Genomic DNA, 21,492 nt, shown 5'->3' on the forward strand with positions numbered 1-21,492 from the left:
CATCCCTAGCATCTTACTACAGTATTGGGACTTCTAGAATCTAAATGGCCGTGCATTCCCAGACAATGCTGTGCACCCTACTGGTGGTGTTGGAAGGGGTTTCTAGTGAAGACCGTGTCCTAGAGGCTTTGTTTGGGACAGCAGGATTGGCACCCCATGATGAGGGGAGGAGGTGGAAGGAGAGGAATGGCAGAAAGTGTGATGCTGCCTTGGACAGGAGTAGGAAGCAGGTTTACCTCTTCCCATCGGTGCATGTACAGGGAGCTACCGCCAGTATCTGCTACCACAGCAGCTACTGGGATCAAACTTTATGAAAACAAAAGCCCTGTTTGGCCGCGGCGCCAAGCGTGGGGCTCGGTTAAATGCGCGAAGGAGGCGGGATCGTGAGGTGCGTGAGGGGAGCGGGTGAGGGAGAAGGAGGGTGCCCGGTGTCCCGCACTCCCCGGGGCCGCCATGAGGCGGAGGGTGTCCCTGTCCCGCATGGGGGGGTCGGGAGGGACGCTTCTCAGGAAAGGAAACGCAGCCCCGGGGTCCTGGGGTGGGAAGGCGGCGGTTCGGAGCCTCCCCAGCGCCTCCTGGGGCCTGCTCCCGCCCGGCCTTGCTGCATGTCGTGCCTGAAGTGTCCCTGTGGTGGAGGTGCCGGGGTCGAGCTTCGTCAGGCTGTTACCACCTCCTGCTGTGAGGGTTAGGCTGTATGGGTGCCTGGGTTTTGGGCTGGTTTATCTTTCAGAGCGTGCTTCAAGCTAAATACTTGTGATGGAGACAGCTGTTGTGTGTATGCTGTTACACAGAAAGCAACTGTGTTGGGGCAGCTGTTGGAAGCCCCTGAAATCAGATCTTCTTTCAGAGAAGTAATATGCCATTACAACTAGACCCGATTTTACAACCAGGTTCTCTACAGCTCCTGTTTGCCGTTGCCCTCAAGTCATTGTAAAGTGAAAGATAAAAGACGTAATTATTTAGGCATGCTTTTCCCCATTAATCTACGTAAACCCAGGAAAACTTGAAGTTTCAGAGAGAATTTACGGTTTAAAGCTATCTGTTTAGTAATCAGGTAGGCTTACTGTTGGCTTGTGGGTATGTGTGTATGCACACGTGTATTAATGAGGTGTCTGTGACTAAGTCACATGTATTAATTTTGCGGAGAGGTCTGACTGGTGTTACCTGAGGTGAACAACTGATCAAACAGTTCAGTGTGATGTGCTGTAACCTGCAGCAAGCACAGCATCTGTTATGGGGGATTACTGCCAAGAGGGTCAGTGAAGTGTTCACAGAGTGGGCTTGAGAGGACGGTTTGTGTTGAGTTTTCTACAGGAGAATGACATTCTAGTTCTACAGTAGCCTAACTATGCTGTATTCCTAAAGGAAACAGGATGGAAGTTCTCCAAAATGGATAAAAATTCAGTGCAAATGTGTGTTTTGTAGTTAAGTGGCCACAAATCATTCTCGCACCAGTGTAATTATAACTCTGTATACAAGATTGATGTTTAATATAAAAAAGGGTTCTAATTCGAGTTTGGTGGTTTCTGTTACAGAGAAGTTTTGGTTTAGAATGTCGAAAACAAATGTGGAAAAAAAGAAAAAGAAAGCAGAAAAAAGAAAACAGCTAAAGCAGTGTGTGGCCCAAAAGGGAGAGATGGAATCAGAAACTGAACCAAAGAAAAAAAAACAAAACCTGCAGGTAAGTTCTCCCATTTTTGACTGTTTAATTCAATAAAATGTAGGTATTGTTACCTGTGATGTGAGGGGTTCAGGATCCAGTACTGAGGCTGAATGTACTGTTTGATTCAGTTGCAGTGGTTCCTTGGTGCAATATACCCAGTGCGAAATCTAAAAGGTGAAGATAAATTAAGCCAAATCTAGATATGGTTGTATCAGTTGTATCAGGTTGTACGTGTTTGCTTTGGATGCTTCTGTGAGAAAATGAGTGAGAGAATGTGGGGAACGGTGGACTAAATGACTTGAAGCAACTGTCATATGGCAGTATAGGCATAGTATAAGTCTTCATGTGATCCTGAGCGGCTGGAAAAACATGAAAGATATTTTCTTGGAAACCCTCTTGATATTTGGGCAGAATGTCAAGTGGCCAGAAGGTGTCAGCAGTCTCTTTGTGTTATTGAACGTTTTATGAATTAATTTTATAAGCATGAAATTAGCAATATTGAGTTGTTATTTAAGTGGGAACTTAGAGCTGTAAGTTTTTTGTGGTGAAAATGGTACATAAACAGGGTAATTCAGTTCTGCTGCTCTGAGTGGTTACTGTAGAATGTGGATCAAAGAAATACGAAGTGGCTTGATAATGTCAAGAAGCAGAGAAGAGAAGGCAAAGGACTTCCAAAGGACTTTTTCTCAGGAATTCTCAAGGTGATGTTAAGTCATGGTCTTAAAAACTCTCTTAGGTTTCCTGACCTAACATAAAATAGATGTGAAAAGCTGTTGTTTGTTTATCATGAGATGTATAGGTAAATTGAGATCATAAGGTGGGCTGATGCCAGGCGTATGAAGTTTAACCATGCCAAGTGCAAGGTTCTACACCTGAGTCAGAACAATCCCAGGCACAGCTACAGGTTGGGCAAAGAAGAGATTCAGAGCAGCCCTGCGGAGAAGGACTTAGGGGTGCTGGTCGATGAGAAAATGAACACGAGCCGGCTTCAGTGTGCGCTCGCAGCCCAGAAAGCCAACCGTATCCTGGGCTGCATCAAAAGGAGCGTGACCAGCAGGTCGAAGGAGGTGATCCTGCCCCTCTACTCTGCTCTCGTGAGACTTCAGTTGGAGCATTGTGTGCAGTTCTGGTGTCCTCAACATAAAAAGGACATGGAACTGTTGGAACAAGTCCAGAGGAGGGCCACGAGGATGATCAGGGGACTGGAGCGCTTCCTGTATGAAGATAGGCTGAGAAAGTTGAGGCTCTTCAGCCTGGAGAAGAGAAGGCTGCATGGAGACCTCATAGCAGCCTTTCAGTATCTGAAGGGGGGCTATAGGGATGGTGGGGATGGACTATTCATTAGAGACTGTAGTGATAGGAGAAGGGGTAACAGGTTAAAACTTAAACAGTGCAAGTTTAGACTGGATATAAGGAAGAAATTCTTTACTGTTAGGGTGGTGAGGCACTGGAATGGGTTGCCCAGGGAGGTTGTGAATGCTCCATCCCTGGCAGTGTTCAAGGCCAGGTTGGACAGAGCCTTGGGTGACATGGTTTAGTGTGAGGTGTCCCTGCCCATGGTGAGGGGGTTGGAACTGGATGATCTTAAGGTCCTTTCCAACCCTAACTATTCTATGATTCTATATAACTAAAAGGTAGTACTTCTTATTTTGTTATTAGACTTTAATAAAGTTCATTGGCAGGAATATTTTTTGAGAGGTTTTTCATGCATAAGCATCTCTAGCTATTACATTTAGAGTTTGTGAAGTGTAGTATACTAACAGCCAAGCTATTGGCAGTAGATAGTCAGAGGTCTGTGAATTCATGCAGTTATGAACTCAGCAAAAATGTTCTTAAGTAGGAAAAGATTGCACCTTTGTCTATATCATAGCAAAAATAGGAAATCTGGTGTTTACATAAAGGGAATGTTTCTCATTTTCTATGTAGGGTGTGTATTATGGACTTTAGGTTCACAGTACTATAATTCAGTTTGCATGAGAATTATTTTCTAGCATAAACCAGTGTGAATTTGAAATGTCAAAATTAAAAATATATTGCTTGTGTCAATTTCATGTAGAAGTAGAAAAAGTCCCTGTTGGGCTTCAAACCCTTTGCAAGTGGGACCTTTTTGGACCATCTGATGTCAACTGATAAATTCTTGGACCCCCCCCCCCCCCCTTAGTTTTTGTTGGCCATGCAGACTGTAGGACTGCGAAAGAAAAAGCAAGTGTGAAATGCAAAGGAGAATCCTTAATACTATTGGGGAACACTACTAGGCACAACAGTTCCTGGGATTATAAAAGTTGGTGTCAGTGGGTGGCTTAAACATGTATATAATGTTAGTTTTAGGGAGTACCATATAAGGTCTATGACAAGCCATTTTTTGGCGTCAGCTTTATAAGCTGTAACTGTTGATAAAGTGTAAGTTAGTAGGCCAGTTTTTTCTTTTTTGTTTGAAATGGCTGTAGAGAATAAAAAATGTTTAGGCAGATCTTAAAACAATTTTACTTCAGAAATGATTAATGGAAGTTACCTCTTTGCCCGTTTATGATGATTGTTCAGGATGTATGCTCCCAGCCTTGGGTGATGTACTCAGTTAAGTCACAGTGGCAGTTATGCTTCAAAATGCTTTTGGTCGCCAAACCTTGACAGCATGAAAACGTAGTATAAAACAAGGTAAAATTGGTTTGTGTGTACAGGAAGATCAGGAGGCATTCTGAGGCTGCAGTGATATGCTCGGTTAGTCGGGACGGTTCCAAAGAAGAAATTTGGAACAAAAATTAAGGCAACTGCTGAGAATGTTTATTTTGCAGCCTTACTTTAATTTTATTTCTGTTACTTTAAAATAAACTGGAACCTTGATATATTTACAGAAATTCCTGAATCATGATGACTGGACTCTGATGAGCTGTGATTGACTTTTAATGCGGCAGCTGAATTAAAGAAAACTTTTTTGGCCTTCTTAAAGTAAGGATGGGTGGACTCCAGTTTCTCTTGAGGAGTCTTATATGTGATGGAAAGACCTCAAAAGATATCTATAAGACACATTGCTTTTGGTGGGAGAGAGCTTTCACTGGTTCATTAAGTCACTTTCCTGTGATTTACTTTTTTTTCCTATTCTAGTACAGCACTTTTATTAGTCTCCAAAGTGGAAAATGTAAATCTCTTAATTGATTTTGTTATAGAGCTGCAGGCAGGCAAGTTGAAATGTATCTGAAGTGACTGGATTTAGTCTACATTGGTCACTCCTTCCTGAAATTTGTTTCAAAAACTCTTACCGGCCTAAGACCAAAGCATTTTTCCTTGGAACAGCTTGACCTTTCAGAGTAATCTTGATGTTTTATTGATTTTCATCTACTCAATTTCTTCTGTTTATATTAAATAGCAATGAGCAATTCAAGACCAATATAAATGTTTTCATGAATGATCTTGGAGCCCCACAGTTTTAAATGACACATGTCTAATGGAGCTGAGCAATGCAAGTTTTAAAACTTAATTCAGGCCTGTGTTTATTCTGACATTTTCATAATGTTACTGTTTTATTAAGCTACTTGGCAATAAACCTTGGATTTTAAACATTGATTTTTATTGTTTGTTTTGTTTAAATGCCTGGATATCAGTTTTACTTTCTTCCTTTCATTGGTTTTGTAGTTTACTAACAGGCTTGTATGTTAATCCTTCTGACAGTTTACATTTATTCTTTTGACTTGTCAAGTGACACAGGCATAAAGAAGAGAGATTTAAAATGTGCCGTCTTTACTGGTGGTTTGAAGTTAAATACTGGCTTCTGAAAGAAAAACTTTCTGAAGGACCTTGTCTGAGACAAATCAACGTTGTCTCAGTTCTCTGAAAAAAAATCTTTATGATGTTGTTAACATGTCATCTTGAAATAACAAAAGCATTAGAAGTGCTTGTTTGCAATTCCCTTGTCTGGCTTCTGTTTATGGATTTCGTCGCTTTTCAGAATTTCAGCTGCCTTAGTGCCACAAAACTTACTGAAACAGCACTACTGACACAACACTGTAGATAGGGAACAACATGTGGTTGCTCTTTTTATGAAGGCTATTTGAGTTATACCCAGAATGACCTCACTGTATCAAAGGATCCTTTAACCTTATAATTTTAAGGGGAAATCTTGTTTCTCCAGTTGTTGTTTTCAGAGCTGCAGGGTTTCCACAGAACAGTAACAAATTCTTCTAGAGCTGAACATCCACTAGGCAATTTATAATCCATAGAAAACAATATTAATTTCCTGTTTTTCCTAATTTAGTCTGGTAAACTTCAAGGAAAGTTACACTAATTAAGAGGCAGTCAGTCTTTATGAATCAAATCCTGGTTGAAGGGTACTTTAGATAAGGCTCATACAGTCAGTGGGTTCCTTGTATGTTCCTTGCTATCAGCATTGCAAATGGTTGGAGGAGGAGGAGGAATCAACGTTTTCCCCAGATAAAGGCATAATCAGTGGGAAAGGAATTTAATTTTTGAGATTCCATACAGATAATACAAACAATGGCAAATAAACAAGTAGCTCATGGTCTTTCTTTACTCAGAGGGCTTGTGTGCAGGTGCCCAAACAGGAAGATCTGTTTGCTAAATGGAAAATGACAAAATTTGTAGTGAAAAGGTTCTTCTATTCAGCTTTTTTGAGGTTATCAGAAAGACCAATAAGGAGTTACTAAGCTAGTACTACAGCAGAGCAAACCACAGGAAAATGATTCTTTAAAGTCATTATTTGTAGTGGTGGAGAACCCCATAAAATTATGTTTAAGCTGTGGACATAAATGTTTTGGCATGAGCTTGGTGGAATAGCTGGGAATATTACTTTGATACGATCTCTAATGCTGCTTGTCATGAGGTAACTGGGGTAGTAATTTGAATGTTTAATAAATGAAAACCAGGCATTCATGCTACAAACTCCATCGAGCAGATACTGTAAAGCAATCATCAGAAAGTGTATTTATTTATTTGACAACCCACTAATTCGTATCAAAGCCTGTTGTTGAAATATTGAGCTGTGGATGATTTGCAAACAAACTCACTAATCCCTTATTGTTCCATTAATTATTTTTCTTTAGTTAATGGGAAGTTTATCTTGTAAGCATCAAAATAACATGCTATGTATTTTCCAATCCTAAAAAATGCCATAAAGTTACAATGTAATGTGATGTTGCAAGATTTTCTTCTGGTTACCAGGCTATCAATATTAGCTGTATCTTGTATGCATTAAAAATGTATTTTGGCAACTGTTTGCATTGCAATTCCACTATCAACACTTCCTGAATTTGTTTTGTTTGCTTTACTGGCTTAATCCTCTGCTGTATGCATTAGTGTTATCACAGAATCACACAATGGTTTGGTTTGGAAAGGACCTTAAAGCTCATCCACTTCCGACACCCTGCCATGGGCAGAGGCACCTTCCACTAGAGCAGGTTGCTTCAAGCCTCATCCAGCCTGATCTTGAATGCTGCCAGGGATGGGGCAGCCACAGCTTCTCAGGCACCCTGTGCCAGTGTCTCACCACCTTCACAGTAAAGAACATTATGCAGGGTTATTATTTTTGTGTAAGACATATGTAGAAAAAGGATATTAAATATTGAAAAAAGGAAAGTAAATTCCAAAAAGTTAATTTTATTTTGCATAACCCCATAAAATAAGTATCTTGTTTTGTCTTTTTGACAGTCTTTGAAGTATTTCTAACACACAGATAGAATTTTGTCCATGTTATGACGAGAAGGTGACATAATCTTTCATATTTTTCCCCCCGTCTCCGATGCCTGATGTAAGGATGCATCAGCAGTTAGCAGTGGTCTGGTGATAAAGGGGGGTGGGTGGGTGATAGCTGTTTCTCAAAACGGCAAAGTTAAATGTCAGTATGGACATTAGTGTGCTCTTGTTAGTCTGCTGGTTTTGATCAGTCTGTAATAGAAATGTTGAGCCTATTTCTCTTTTCCTTGGGCTGTCTTTCAGTTGAACGTTTATTCTTGGTTTATTTGTAAGGTTTTTCTTACTTGCGTAGACAAGTTTACTGTTTGCTGGCCCACTGGCTTCTTAGTGCCTTACTATATGATGGCCTTCATGATAGTTGAAAAACAGTCATGAAGCTACAAATTCATTTGGCATTTCTGACTCACTGTGTGACACATTACTTGATAGTTTGTCTGCTTTCTTATCTATGCAATATTTCTAAAATGAGGAAAAAGAAAATTAAAAAAGCCCACCCAAACTTTGAGGGTAGAGCTGCTTATGGGACTGAAACATTTGTTTCTGGTGAAGACTTTTCCATCAGAATATTGATAGAGTTGCTTTAAATAGTCTTATTAATTTAGCCATACGTTTATTTAGTTATTAAAAGAGGTAAATTTGATTGTTACACAATATAGTGTTAATAGAGAATAGGAGGCCTTTTGTAAACAGGCAAGCCTAAGGAGGTACAAAACAGTGGCTGAAATATGGATATGCATAGATTAGGCTGAATAATTTTACATTCCTTTGAAAATTATTTTTGTAACGGTAGGAACAGATTTCCCAGGAAAGAGTATTCACAGCTGGGAAAACAGTTGCTACTTTGAAGATGGTTTTCCCAGGCGAAAGGCTCACGTCCCCAACTGTGTTCGGTATAAACAATATGTGGTGTGTTTCTTACTTTTGTTTAAAGGAATTGTGCATTCTTCATTACATATTAACCAGCGAGAGTTTCATGCTCATTCTGGGGTTTTGCCTTAATCTGTAGACATTGAAAGTTAATTCTTCACTTTTATTAATATAACCAAGGTACTAAAGTGAGTTTGGTGGTGAAACACAACCGTCCCTCCTTTGCTATTAAGAAGGGAAATTCTTCATTCTCTTCTTGGAGCACATACTTGATGTTTCCTCTCAGCCCCTATTTTTTACTTAGTGCTGAGACCTTCCTTGATGGTTCTTGTTAGGTTTCCAGTATAAATCTTTGCTTTCATGACTTAGCTGCAAATACTTTCACAAAATGGAAATTCAGCACAGGATTCCCACCTGTAGGCTGAATTTGGTGAGTAACAGTTGTCTAGCAGTTGTTGGAGTAAGGAGCAGAGGGTAGGTCTGCTTGACTGCAGGTCGCTCAGCTCATCCAGTGACAACACTATTTTCTGCCTCTTGTCAGTTATGATTTTTTGGGGGGTTCTGTGTTAATAACTTCCAACTCATCATAGAGAGAGATCATAAATGAAAATGGCTGGAAAACACCCAAATTGCTGAATGTAGAAAATTTGGCACAAACCCTCAAAATATTTGTAAGTTCAGTTAAAAAAAATAAAGCCCCGTTACATGTTTGAATTCACAAAATGTATTCCATTTGGCAAGAAATTAAGTTGTAAGCTTGAAAGGATAAATGTTTGCTACACTCTGATAGAGGATAAAGAACAGAGAAATAGGCACTCAGAGGTAGGTTCTTGACAGGGCTTGAAACTTGGAAGTATGCACAGTATAAGAGATTAATGCAAGCCTGATTCTTGTGTATTTGTTACTTCCTCTTTATTGTTCTTGGTACTATTTTTTTAAATGTTAATTTATCAAAAAAAGCCTCAAATAGGACAGACTTGGATATTTAAAATATGCTTATTCTAAAAAGCAGCTGTTTTTTCCCCGTCTTTGACAGAATGATAGCTTTTTCTATTTTAAACAATATGGGAGTCTGGTATAAGGATTTTAATAAAGTACAGATCATTGTGTGTTAATGGAACCGGTTTAAAACAACTGGTTTTGGATCAGATAAAGAGGGGATGATAGCTGCTTCCACAGTATGAATGAGAAACTAGATTTCACCAGAGGTTTCCTCCTCTAAAATACCTTTTCTGTTTTGATCTAATATTGTGAACCACAGGAAAGATTAGTCTATGTATGTTAATAAATTACAGCATAGATAAAATGGCCCTTGGGTATTAGATCAAAGCCACAGACATTAATCCATAATTGGAAAGTGCTTGTCTGCTACATCCAACAGGTAATTAGAACAGAAAATTCATCTTGACTTTTAGAAGCTGCCTGAAATAATGACGGTATAAGCATGAAGGTATTTGACAGGGGAATCTCTTGCTTAAAGAACCAGACTCTCTCTTTTGAATGCATTTACCTGTTTCTAATTGAATCCCACAAGAGTTCTGCAGGACATTGAACAGAAGATCATTAACTAATGTTTTATTAAATTTCTCAGCATTATCTTAATAATTTGCATCTGTAAACCAGGCTTTTGCAAACAGCATGTATACCCAAGGGAAGACAAAACTCTGCTTCTGCCATCTTACAGTCTGAAATGTTGAAGTTGTTCAGAGAATGTACGGAAGACTTAGAGCTGCATCGCTTAAAAAGGGAGCAGAGAGGGTTATATAAAGGAGATAGCAAATCTTAAGTATGCATGTTTCTAATAATTGTCATTCTATCCTACCTTTACATACGGAATCATAAATGGGAGTTATTAATATTTACCCACTTGTAAAATAACTAGGTGGTTACGAACTGTTACACTGAGCTGTAATATAAAACTCACTGAAATCAGTCATGGCCTTTTAGTGGGACTCGCTGTTGACTTTGGAGCCTTTAAGTACCTCATTGGCTGGTTCTTTTTTTCTAGTTACCTTTGGAATAGGCAAGGTTTTCCTATTTTATTATGAAATGCTTATCTTCCATTGTCCAAGTCTGTAGCTCCATGACTTCCTAAACCCATTTTTAACAAACCTGTGGGGTTTGGGGTTTTTTTGATTGTTTGTTTTCATAAGTCTTGTAATAAAATCATCTGGCCAAGACCCAAAAGGTCTTACGCTGTATCAGAGAGTCAAGAAGAGCACACATCTAGCAGGGGATCCTTGTGGACCCCTTGTTACGGACAGAGTGTGCCATGAGGCCTCTGTGATCTGATGTCATCTTTAGCAGCACATCTGCCAGCAAGTGTCTGCTTCTAATCACACGGCGTTCAACGGGCCATGCAGAATCAGGCATCTTTACGTTACAATACAAAAGTAGCATCACATTTCTCACTGTTGTAAGAATTGTAAGCATTTAATATCAGAAGTAACACTTCTTGACTGTACGTATTTGAAAACCAAGTGTGTTTATAAATACATTCTTACAGGTGTCACTATTTGTATTATCTTCTTGTCTTACTACTCGGTCATCGGATGTTAATCACATTGTTTAAGTGAGCTCTTGCCTTGATTTCTTTCTCCATTTGCTGTGTGCACTTCACTCATAACTAAGTACTGGAACACAAGAGTTAACAGGTTACTGCAGTCAGGTAAAGGCTGTTTCTCTTTTGTAGCTCTGAATGGGGAGAGAATGAAAGGAAGAAAATAATTTGTCATTATATTATCGTTTCTATTGAGAGAATGCCCAGGAAAGGAAATGTTTTTGCTGCTGAGGCAGAAAGCCAATTTATCTCCACCACTATTAGGCAATTCTACCACCAGGCTCTTTCTGTAGAATTAGTTTTAACTTCAATTTCTAAGGATAATGTAGCACTATTCCAATAATTTTCCTGTTTCTTTAGTATGTCTTTTTTTCACAGTTTTTCTGAAGTCTATAAAGAAAACACATTCCATGCAATTTGAAAAGGTTTTTAAAACTTTTTCAGTCATTTTGCTTGCAGGTTGAGAGAGCTGGGTCTTGTAAGCGAAGTTGCTGCTTTGGAAAGGCTTACCCTGCTGCATTAAAGGCTTATTTAGAGTAGGTATATTAAAAAAGTTAGGGTTTGCTTTTTGGCAATGCATATTTAGAACTTTAAAACTTCTGTATATATCTGTAGCAGACTGTTTGAACAATTTGAGATCATAGGTTGGAAACTTGAATGTGGTTTTGTCGTTGGGGTTGAACAACTTCAAAAGCCATTCTAAATGGTCTCACACAGGTTTTATGAGACTTAGAAAACCACCTCTAAATTTTGTAGTGGAATTCACTGGACATAAGTAAAATAACTAAAGTAGCATGTAAGAGGCTGGGTTGGAAGTAGTGAGCAGATCTGGAGTATCTGAAGTCCTGAGGAGGAATTACTCTTTTGTTGTCATCTTGGGTGGCTGGCTCAGTGTGCAGTTGTTTATTCTTAGCTCCTGGCTGTGTCATGCTGCCATAAGATGGAATGGAAATCTAAAAGGAAGGCAAAAGCTGAGGCTGGAAGTTTGGTGTATCATATGTCAATGTGGAATAAATAGTTTGGACAATGCTGTTGAGGAAAGGACACCTAAATTATAAATAGGAATGGAGGGTGTTCAGGTTTTCCAATCTAGCGTGTCTCTCTTTAAAACATAGCTCAGGGCATGTACCGCAGTATACCTCCATGGCAGCAGGGCTTAAGAGTGTACAGAAAAGATGGTCTGTATGCATGTCTTAAAAATCACTTGTTCCCCATCCTCTGTCATTGCAGACTTAATATAAGTAAGATAAAGTGCAATTCCAAGGTGGAAATGGTTTATTAGTGACATATTTATTAAGCAGAAGGTAATAATAATAATTTCTTAACATGAGCAGTCTCTGAAGGAGGACTGACGGGGCTGCTGGAGATGTCAATGGTAATGTAAGACTAAACTTACATTTCAGATGTAAGATTACGTTGCAAAGATTTAATCAATTGAATTAAGGAATTTGTCCCTATGCTCTTCTCTGATGAAAGTTTAAAATATTTGTCTGATGGTCTGAATGAGACATTTGGAGTGGAACGGAAGGATGCTGTCCCTTAAATTAAAATCAAACCCTGATCTTTGTTGTTTTCAGTCAAAATCAAATTAATTCATTGGTTCACCTTCATGAATAGCTATTAAAATTTAAACCTGCCTTCTTCATACACAAACTTGTTTTTTCTGCTTAATGCAGAAACAAGTTCACATGGAATTAAATGATAATCAGGGTTGAACTTGACATGCTTTTACTTACGGTAAACCACTTTTTAATGCATTTTTTAATGTGATGATCCTAACCATTTAAAATTGTTCAGACAACCTTTTCCCTTCTGCAATCTTACTAAACAGCTGAGAGAATACAGCAAAATCCTTCCACAGGAAAAAATTCCATTAGGTTCTAACACGACTTGATGCCTGGAAGAAGGATTAGAGCCTGCACTGTACAGGCAGTGAATTCTGTTTAAAACACAGATAATTCTAAAAGCATTTCCTTGTTAAAACTTTGTGCTCAATGTTTTCTTATGAGCTTGCCTCTGCAAATTTAGAATGGATTTCCTATAACAGATAAGCCATTTTTGATTAATAATAGAAATGTCAGATTATGTTGGGGAAATAGAAGATGAATTTGTATCTTTTTCATTTACTAGAAACAGTATTGAAGAAAACAATGTTTTAAGAATTCTGATGTTAATTTTGTTATTTTTTTTATAGCCTGTCTTGTCTTTTGGGATTGGTGGATTGGCTGTTCTGAATGCCGGTGTCCTCATTTTCTGTGGAGAAGAGAGGAGTGACTTCTCTCACATGTTGTCTTTATTATGTCAAAATCTTGCAGAGAATTTGGGATTGCCTGACTCGTTGTTTCAAATTGGCTTTCACATGCCCTCACATCACGGAGCACTTTGCACAAATGGATCAAGCTTTAACTTTAGGCAGACTGTGGGGGTTTTTTTAGGTGTGGATGTGTTGTGTCTGCACAGTCAGTACTTAGTGTGTACTCCCAATATTGTTACAAGGATACAGAGTTACAGCTCTCTTTAATATGTTTAAATGGCCTCAAATAACTATTTTTCTCATACATTTTGACACAGCTGAATGAAGACCGTTGCTTTCAATCACATCAGGTTCAGACTGGTGCTGGTTTGTGCAGGTTGAATTTATTTTGTTTCTAGATACTCAGTAATACTTTGTGCATTCAAGACCTTTTTGTGTTAAGGTGTTATTTTCAAAAGCAGTTAGTGGTTTGAGGGATTCTTTAATTTTATTTCTTCATTTTTTTCTTTTTCTCTGTGTGCTTTCCTTAATATTAGTCTTTTCTTGTCTGGAGAGTTGACATAGATTATTACAGTAAAGATTGTAAGCATCTGTGATAAACAGGTTTTTAAACTTCGTAGTTTTTATCGCTGTAGCATTTTAGGGAGGCATATGGAATCCTTTTCTTAAACAATTTGAGAGAGACCAGACAGAAAAGTGAAGAAGTTATATCAAAATTCTTACTCCAATTCCCTCTTTGCCTACGCTTCAGAAAATGTTCCTCACACTTCTTAATTTTAAAGAAACATTCTTAAATGTTCCGCACACTTTTTAATTTTAAAGAAAACTACATAAAGCACAGGTCTTTTTGGTTCACAGATAAGCCATGGTAATGAGTTACTGCAAGGTGATAAGCTGCAGAAAGCATGTTCTATATACAAATATGTGAAAGTTGTATGGCATTTCTGTAAATGCTACTTTGTACATAGTTGCTGTTAAAAAACCCCTAAACTTTTGGGAAGAAGCGTGCAATTTCCACTTGGGAGAGTACTTTTTATTTAAACAAAGCAATTGTTTAAATTTAGTCATTTCAGGCACAGTTCAGAAGCCTGTACCAAAATACCGACATCGGGAAACTCATCAGGTAGCTTAGATTTGTCATTTGGTTTTAAATATTCAATAGGTCATTTCATCTTGAGTAAATACTATTTTCTTCATACTATAGTAATCTGTTCTTTACTAGATTTCACTGTGATAGCAGGACATTATTGCATATGATTGCGTAGGAACAAACTATTTCATAGTTTCATATGCATGACCAGGTATTTGATATTATTGTCTGTTTATTATCATAAACATCTGAGCAAAGCCACTTTCTTGGTTTGTTACCTACAGTGGTGATGAAAGGGCTTCTACTGTAGCCTTGATCAAAACCCAGATTCTTTTATCGGAAGGAAGGAGGAGGGGAAAGAAGTTTACTCTTATCAAAACAAAATAAGCAACAACTACAACAGGGAAAGTGTATTTCTGTAACCCCAAGTACGTTATTTATTTGTGGCAAGTGTCAAGATGACACAAACCTAATACATCTGTTATCTCTGAAGATGTGTCTGACTTCACAGAATTGTATTACCAAGAGAATTATCCAGTCCTTCAGTTCTGTGTTGTCTAAAATAGCCATCTTTCAAGGTGTGATTAATACACATTGGCAGTCACTAGGACATGAGTAATTGTGGCTAATTCTAAAGTGGACATAATGAGGAAGAAGGGCAGCTGTGATGGAGCAAGGTGCTGTGAATTTCTTGCTAAGTGTTTGGTGATTTGTCCTGTGCAGAGAAGGTATGACATTGCTTGCACCTTTCTTGGGAGATCTGTTTGGTGTTCTGCAGGGAAGATGTGACTAAAGGACGTTTTTCCTTAGACTGTGATTAGCAGTCACTTGCCAATAATCAGCAGTTGCCACAAACTCCACCCTGCAGTTCCTGTTTCACTTGCAGGAATATCTTAGCTGTCTATTTCAAATTCAGTCATAGTCTTGTGGCCTTTCTGTTTATAGGTCATGTCTTTTGTGACCAAAGCTTCCACTAGGAAGCTCTAAATATTTCGTGAGAAATATGAGTGGAATCATTGTTTTCACTGTTGTTTTGGTTTTTTTTTTATTGCTTAGTAACTTTAGTTATTGTTTTGTGTGTATCTTTCAAAATTCTTTAAAATCCATTGATGTGCTAATTAATTCATATATGACATTTGAAAATAGAACAAAGCATCTTATTCAGCAGAGTTCTGGTGCTTAACTCAATGAGCACAGAGGTGAAATGAGTTTGTTCACTTCAGAGATGCAGCAGGTGATGTTTTAATGATCTTGCACACTAATCTCTAGCAACTTTATAGCTTCCTCTGAACAAGTTCAGCAGTAACTTGTGCTAAACCTCAATCAGATTGAAACCCAAGTTATTTTCTAGCAGAAATTGAAACCTGTCATTTTCAAGTACACGATGCTAACCTTTGTTTTCTTAGTGTAATTAATCTTCAGATGAACAAAGCAACCAACATGCACCTTAAAATCTTGAAAGGCCAGTAGTTTCTGGGGATAGGATGAAGGGTGCACAAATTGCAGATCTGATAATAACTAATTAACGCTCCCAATTGCATAAATTCTCCCTTCCTAAAAGCTTGGGCTTCTGTCATTTTCATAAGCATTTTTTATACTCTTTTGCAAGAATGAAACTTTGAAGCCACAGCAGTTTGTCCTGGCAATCAACAGGCTGCTAAATGTAAAGAGATCTTGTGTAACTTGCATTTAAATCCGAAGGCAGATATGAATGTAGGTATATGCGCACCGGTCTTTTTGGCGAAAGGCCCAATTATGTCTGTCCTGGGAAAGATTGTCTTGGGCAATCCTTAGAAGGTAGAATGAAACATTACATTTTGCTTCTGTGAAATTCTTTGTGATGAGCAATATAGTTACAGATGATTTCAGTTTTGATCAAGTGCTGATGTAAACAGTAGATTACATTTATGAGATGAAAACTAACCACTGCGCTAGATTATATTAAGATTTAGAGAAAGCTCATCATGGAAGACATGCTAGAATACAGTGACAATAGTACTATGTAGTTCTTCTAAGCAAAGTAATTTATCTTAACATACATGGATTAAAAAATCAATGTTTTCTGCATCTCCATGTCAATAAGTTGTAATGATTTTTTTTTTTTCCCCACTGCTATGGCAGCTTCATTATTTCGGTGGAAGTACTTTATATACACCAGCAAAGTAGCATCTCTGATCAGTGGGTTACATCTGGAGTCTTTGTACCTCGATAAAATTCCCCTTCATATTGTTGTTCATACATGTGTAATATAAAATAAAGCTCCTTCAGTGCTCAGCTTTTAATAATCCTGTTCATAATTAAATCTGACTAACACATGCTTCTACATTTAAGTCTTGTCATAAAAACATTTTGAATATAAACCTTCAATACTCAGTAGAGTAATACTAATATATATATGCACACACACACACAAATGCACTTTTTTTCTGTTAGTAGAAAGCATTTTGTTCACTGTTTGCACAACTTCACAGTCATATGTTTTATACAGCTACTCCTAAATCAGACTTCTGATTGCTCATTACTGTCAGGAATGACAGATGTGAAGGCAGCCTGACAAAAGCGATGCAATGTTGACATTTTTGTTTTCTGTTCAATGTACAGTCGCAGTTTGTCTCTGAAGGTTTCCCCTAGAAAACTGTAAATTAAAGGGTTCAAACAGCTATTAGAAAAAGCTGCTAGGTTCACAATATGTCCTGTTAAAGGATAATCATGTCTGAAGGATGGGCTGCTTGAAGACACAGGCTCGCTTTTCTTTTGAAGAAGTTGAACACTAATGAAGACGTTTTCAGGTAGCCAGCAGATAAAGAAAACCAAGACAACAACAAAAATCATTCGAAGAGCCTTCTGTCGCCGCAGACGAAGACTCCTGTGCTTGTGGGCTTTTATAAGAACTCGAACAATTAGTGAGTAACAAAGACCGATGATCACAAAGGGGATAATAAACCCCAAGGTTATTTCTAGCCATTGGATTTCTTTTACATCTGCAAAACAAAAATAGACCTCTCCGGTGTGTTGTAAATGCACAGCTGTAAATGGAACTAGTGCTGCAGAAATAGATGCCATCCATATGAGACCACAGCTTATTCTAGCGTGTTGCATAGTGCGAAATATGTTGGACCTCATTACTTTTGCCAGTGCTATGTATCTGTCAAAACTCATCCATGTCAGAAAGAAAATGCTGCTATACATGTTGATCTGAAGGAACAAAGACATAAAGGTACAAATAATAGTGATATCGTAATACTTTTCATCAAGATTAAAAACCTCAATAAGAGAATCAGCAACTAAAATGAGATCAGCTACTGCAAGGTTTATGAAGTAAAGGTCTGGAATAGTCATTTTTTCACGAAAGCTTATGTTGACAACCAGTATCAGAATGTTTCCTACAAAACCAATGGGAAAAAGAAATATTGTGTAAAGACATGATAAGAAAAGACCAATAACATATTGTTGGTGTTCTGATTTATCAGCTAATCTAGAAGATAAGCTTTCATTACACAAATGTGATCCATTTAGGTTGAAAGCTGTGCCATTACATATAATGGGTGATAATGAGGCAGAGTAAGCTTCCATGGTTGAAATATCTGCGGAAAAGATACTAGTACTCACAGTTTGGTGGTAATGCCAAAAAAATCAGGGTTTTTGTTGTTTTCAGCCAAGTTCAAGGTAAGCATTTTGAGTGGATTGAAAAAAGATGTACACTTTCATTTAGGAAATCAAAATTCTTTAGAAGTCAAATTAGTTAACATTGAAATATAACAGTACATACAGTAAATTTCTTAAGTTTTTTTTTTTACAGGACACTATATACATCGCAAATGAGAGAATTTGCAGTTCCTGTATGCCTTAAAATCATGTAGGAATCTTTTTACCATTATGGTACTTGGGTCTCTGTAACAAAAGCTTTTCATCAACGGTATTTCTTCATGCAGGCTGGAAGGTAGAGTTTTAGCTCCATTTGTTTTCTTTTAATACTCAATGAACATCCTTGGACCTGCAATTTGTAAATGGAAAATGATTAATCTCATAATCCAGCATTGTACTACGTGCCATAGGCTTCTGCTAATTTAACATCCACAGATGAGGTTGTAGAAAACATCATGTTTGAGTATATATACAAAGGTTTAGTTAAAATTATTTCATTTTGCTCTAGATTATAGTATGTCATGAGGGCAGATCTGGAAAAATTTTGTGTGCTCTCAGTATTGGAAAATGTAAAAATAGAGAAAATTAGATGAGTGAGTTTAGTCAACAGAGGAAAAAGCCTTACCTATGTTTATATATGTGTGTTTATATGTATATATGATGTATATATTTATTTCGTCATCATCTTGTAAGGCTGTGAAGTAGCAGTCTGTGTCTGAGAAGGCAACAGATAAAAAGCAGTTGGTTCCTCCTGCTTTCAGTAGGAAGGAAAGTCAAGTCTTGGAAATAAAGGTAATACGAGCAGCATATTGATTTACACCAACACTATTATACTCAATTTGCTTTTCTTTGGGATTAATTATGTTGCACTGACTTCCGGATAGGAATGGAAAATACCAGTTATCTGATTTGTTTACTTATATGCGGTGAATGGTATGGACTTAAAGGATTGCTGGAAGTTTATTTAAAAGGAATAAAACAAACAAAAGACACCGCAAACAAATAAAACAGCGATAAAATTATAACTCAGGGTACTGTGTGTGAAGTTTTAAATATTGTGAATTGCTTTAATCTTCATTTTACTCCCAAACCCTTGATTTTAATGACACTAAAACATAATAAAGTTGAATTGTTTACTAGTAAAATTCATGCATATTTCCACATTTTAATGACTCAGTTCCTGCTAATTTACAATCTGGGGGAGAAAAAGGAGCAGACCACTAATGGAGCAGGAGTGTAGAATATTTTCAGTCAGAAATACAGCTCTGAGTTTGCTTAAATATATTCCTATTAACAGAAGTAGCTAGCAGACACTTAAAGAAATAAAGGTTATCAGTTCCAAAGCTTTTATTTCTTAATGAAACAGGCATAAGTACACAGTAGCTGTTGCTGTGTTTTAAATCATCATTATAATGTCAATCTTTATGTTAAAATATCCATATGAAGTTACACTTATTTGAAGCAAGCTTGGTGTTTGTTTCAAGCAGCGATGGGCGTCAGACGTGAGCTGTTGGTTTTTATGTAACATCCTTTTATTTTTGAATAAGGCAGTAAAACTGCTTTAAATACAAGACAAGTTAACAGTCTCAGCAGTTGATTTTAAAAGGTTGGTCGATGGTCAGGTTTTAGTTACACCTGAAAGGCCACCAAAAGCCAAGCAATTACAAGCATTACAGGTAACCATGTACTGTGAAACACTTTATTTTACCTTAATTCCATTTCTGCAGAGCTGATTTTTCCTCCGGTCAACAGAAGGCTGTTTCTTGCTCTGGTACACGCTTAATAGATGTGCCAACTTCAACAGTCGTGTCCGGGAGAACTTGCATTTAGGTGTGTAAAGCTGTGGCGAATGCCACCTGTTGATGATGCAGCAGTAAAAAACATCATATAAAAGTCTATTCTGCTTTAAAATGTCTTAAATAAAGGATAGTTTACAGCAGCAAAATGCAGATCTTGCTGCATGTCCTTGGCAATAAAACAAGCTTTATAGATTCCCAGGGTTGTTCTAATTTGTGTGCAGTTGAAGTGCTGCTGAACAGCCTTATAAGGCTAGAATTAACCCTGTTTCTGCTGGTTTCTTTTTTACTAGTCAAGCATCTTTTCTCTCATATTTGCTCGTTTTATTGTACCTTATGTTCATTTCATCCTCCTTTCTGCCCCTAGCATTTTTAAAGGTTATGTAGTTCATTCAAACCTACAGCTCAGCTGATCAATAATGAAGAGATTTATTTGCTGATCGTAACTAAGCGTGTTCTACATAGATAAAAAGCAATAGTTGCTGTTATATGCAGTATGATTTTAAAAGCCCCTGGACTATCCAAAGAGTAATATTCTATTGAGAGTAATCTAGCAGCTGCAAAGGGTCATTTGCTGAACTGACAATATAAATTCCAGTTTTCCTACCTTCAAGTTGATCCCATTTTGCCTATTTGTATTTAAATTTTCAGGTATACATCATCATCCTCATGCTTCTTATGATTGCTCAGCTGAAAAATCACATGGATAAAACAAGCGTATTTTGCAGAGAATGTGGAGCCTCAGCCTTGCATAAACCCACCAGTGTTGCAGGTGGAGTTTTGCATTTCATCTGTAGGGGGGAAAAAAACTACTTGACATTTCCAGAAACACCACCTGCTGGTGGCCAGGGTTCTTAGAACAGGAAGAAAGTTAAACCTTTCTCATAAAAGAAATAATTTCTGTAAATTGCTTTTTAGGATGACACTGATCCGATTCCCAAATGTTAAGTGCCATAAATGGATATGCTGAAATGGATATGCTGTACGTTGATGCATTGTTCTGCTGCTACAGGAATAAGATGAATTGGATTTCAGCATTTAGGATTTCAAGAAGACAGCGTTACAGTTTCAGAAGTGTGGAGTAAACAATTAACAGGTCAGTGTAATGGATGTGTTACATCTATTACAGTGGCCAAATATCTTTAGATTACAAAAGATCTCATCTATAGGAAAGTGAAGCAAAAGTTCCTTACACAAGTGGCTTTGGGAGTAGAAGGCACTTTGCCTTCTAATGCCGTTGAGGCAAATACGTGATTTGCTGGCTTTTTGTGGAACACAGGATTTTTGCTGTGTTACTAAACATGTTTTTAAAGATGCTCGTACATGATTGCTGTCTACAAGTAGGTTTGGGATAAATTATCATTTAGCCAAAAGAAACCTTGCACAAATTAGTGCTGAACAGATGACTTTCCCTGTGTATGGAATGGTTTTCTGGAGTGTCTTTCTGCAGGGTTATAAGGACGGGAGCCTCAAGTGTTTTGCTTTGAGAAGTGTACATATATGTTTGCATTGTATACTGGAATAATTGTGCTGTTAGAAAAATCTTGTGATACCAGCTTTGAAGATCTTGATTTTTTGCTGTCCTAAAGAACCCTAAAGGGTTATAAAAAGCTTTTGTTGTTTGCTGATCATGTGGTTTTGCTGTACTTAATTCCATCCTTCAGAGCTTTTACTGATCTTGTAAGGGCCAGAAGGATTTTTTACTTTCCTTTATAGCTTCTGGGTGTTAGTTGTTTGTAATTTTGGCGGCCTGGATTTGATAATCAGCTGGTCTCTCTGCCTTTGGTTTTCTACCTGTGAGTATCAGCTGATTTGCTATTAAAATGTAATATCCTGAGTGCTATTTTTCTGGTTTGACTTCATGGTAACAAATATGTCACTGCCATATTTCCAGAATTGTTAGGAAATTCTCTT

General features: G+C 37.7%; 2 protein-coding genes across 2 annotated transcripts in view; one reads left to right on the top strand and one right to left on the bottom strand.

Moving 5' to 3' along the window:
• Positions 1–330: 330 nt before the first annotated feature.
• CUNH7orf50 (chromosome unknown C7orf50 homolog) overlaps positions 331–21,492 on the top strand; it is a 127,498-nt gene continuing 106,336 nt past the window's right edge. The window contains exons 1-2 of the mRNA XM_057416925.1: positions 331–388; positions 1,536–1,681. Of these exons, the coding sequence (XP_057272908.1) occupies positions 1,553–1,681 (129 nt within the window). The 5' untranslated portion in view covers positions 331–388; positions 1,536–1,552. The remainder of the gene's footprint in view (positions 389–1,535; positions 1,682–21,492) is intronic.
• Positions 16,263–19,933, bottom strand: GPER1 (G protein-coupled estrogen receptor 1). Its single transcript, XM_057416918.1, has 2 exons — positions 19,491–19,933; positions 16,263–18,131 (listed from the first exon to the last, which is right to left on the bottom strand). The coding sequence occupies exon 2, from the start codon at positions 17,708–17,710 to the stop codon at positions 16,637–16,639; it is 1,074 nt and encodes a 357-aa protein (XP_057272901.1). The 5' UTR covers positions 17,711–18,131; positions 19,491–19,933; the 3' UTR covers positions 16,263–16,636.

The sequence above is a fragment of the Pezoporus wallicus genome, unplaced genomic scaffold (assembly GCF_028554395.1).
Source record: "Pezoporus wallicus isolate ANWC-B61680 ecotype Strahan unplaced genomic scaffold, APGP_CSIRO_Pwel_v1 scaffold_7392, whole genome shotgun sequence".
Lineage (NCBI taxonomy): Eukaryota > Metazoa > Chordata > Aves > Psittaciformes > Psittacidae > Pezoporus > Pezoporus wallicus.

What these genes read in the sequence shown, in the direction of transcription:
- GPER1 (XM_057416918.1), bottom strand. Translation starts at nt 17,710, where the DNA reads ATGGAAGCTTACTCTGCCTCATTATCACCCATTATATGTAATGGCACA.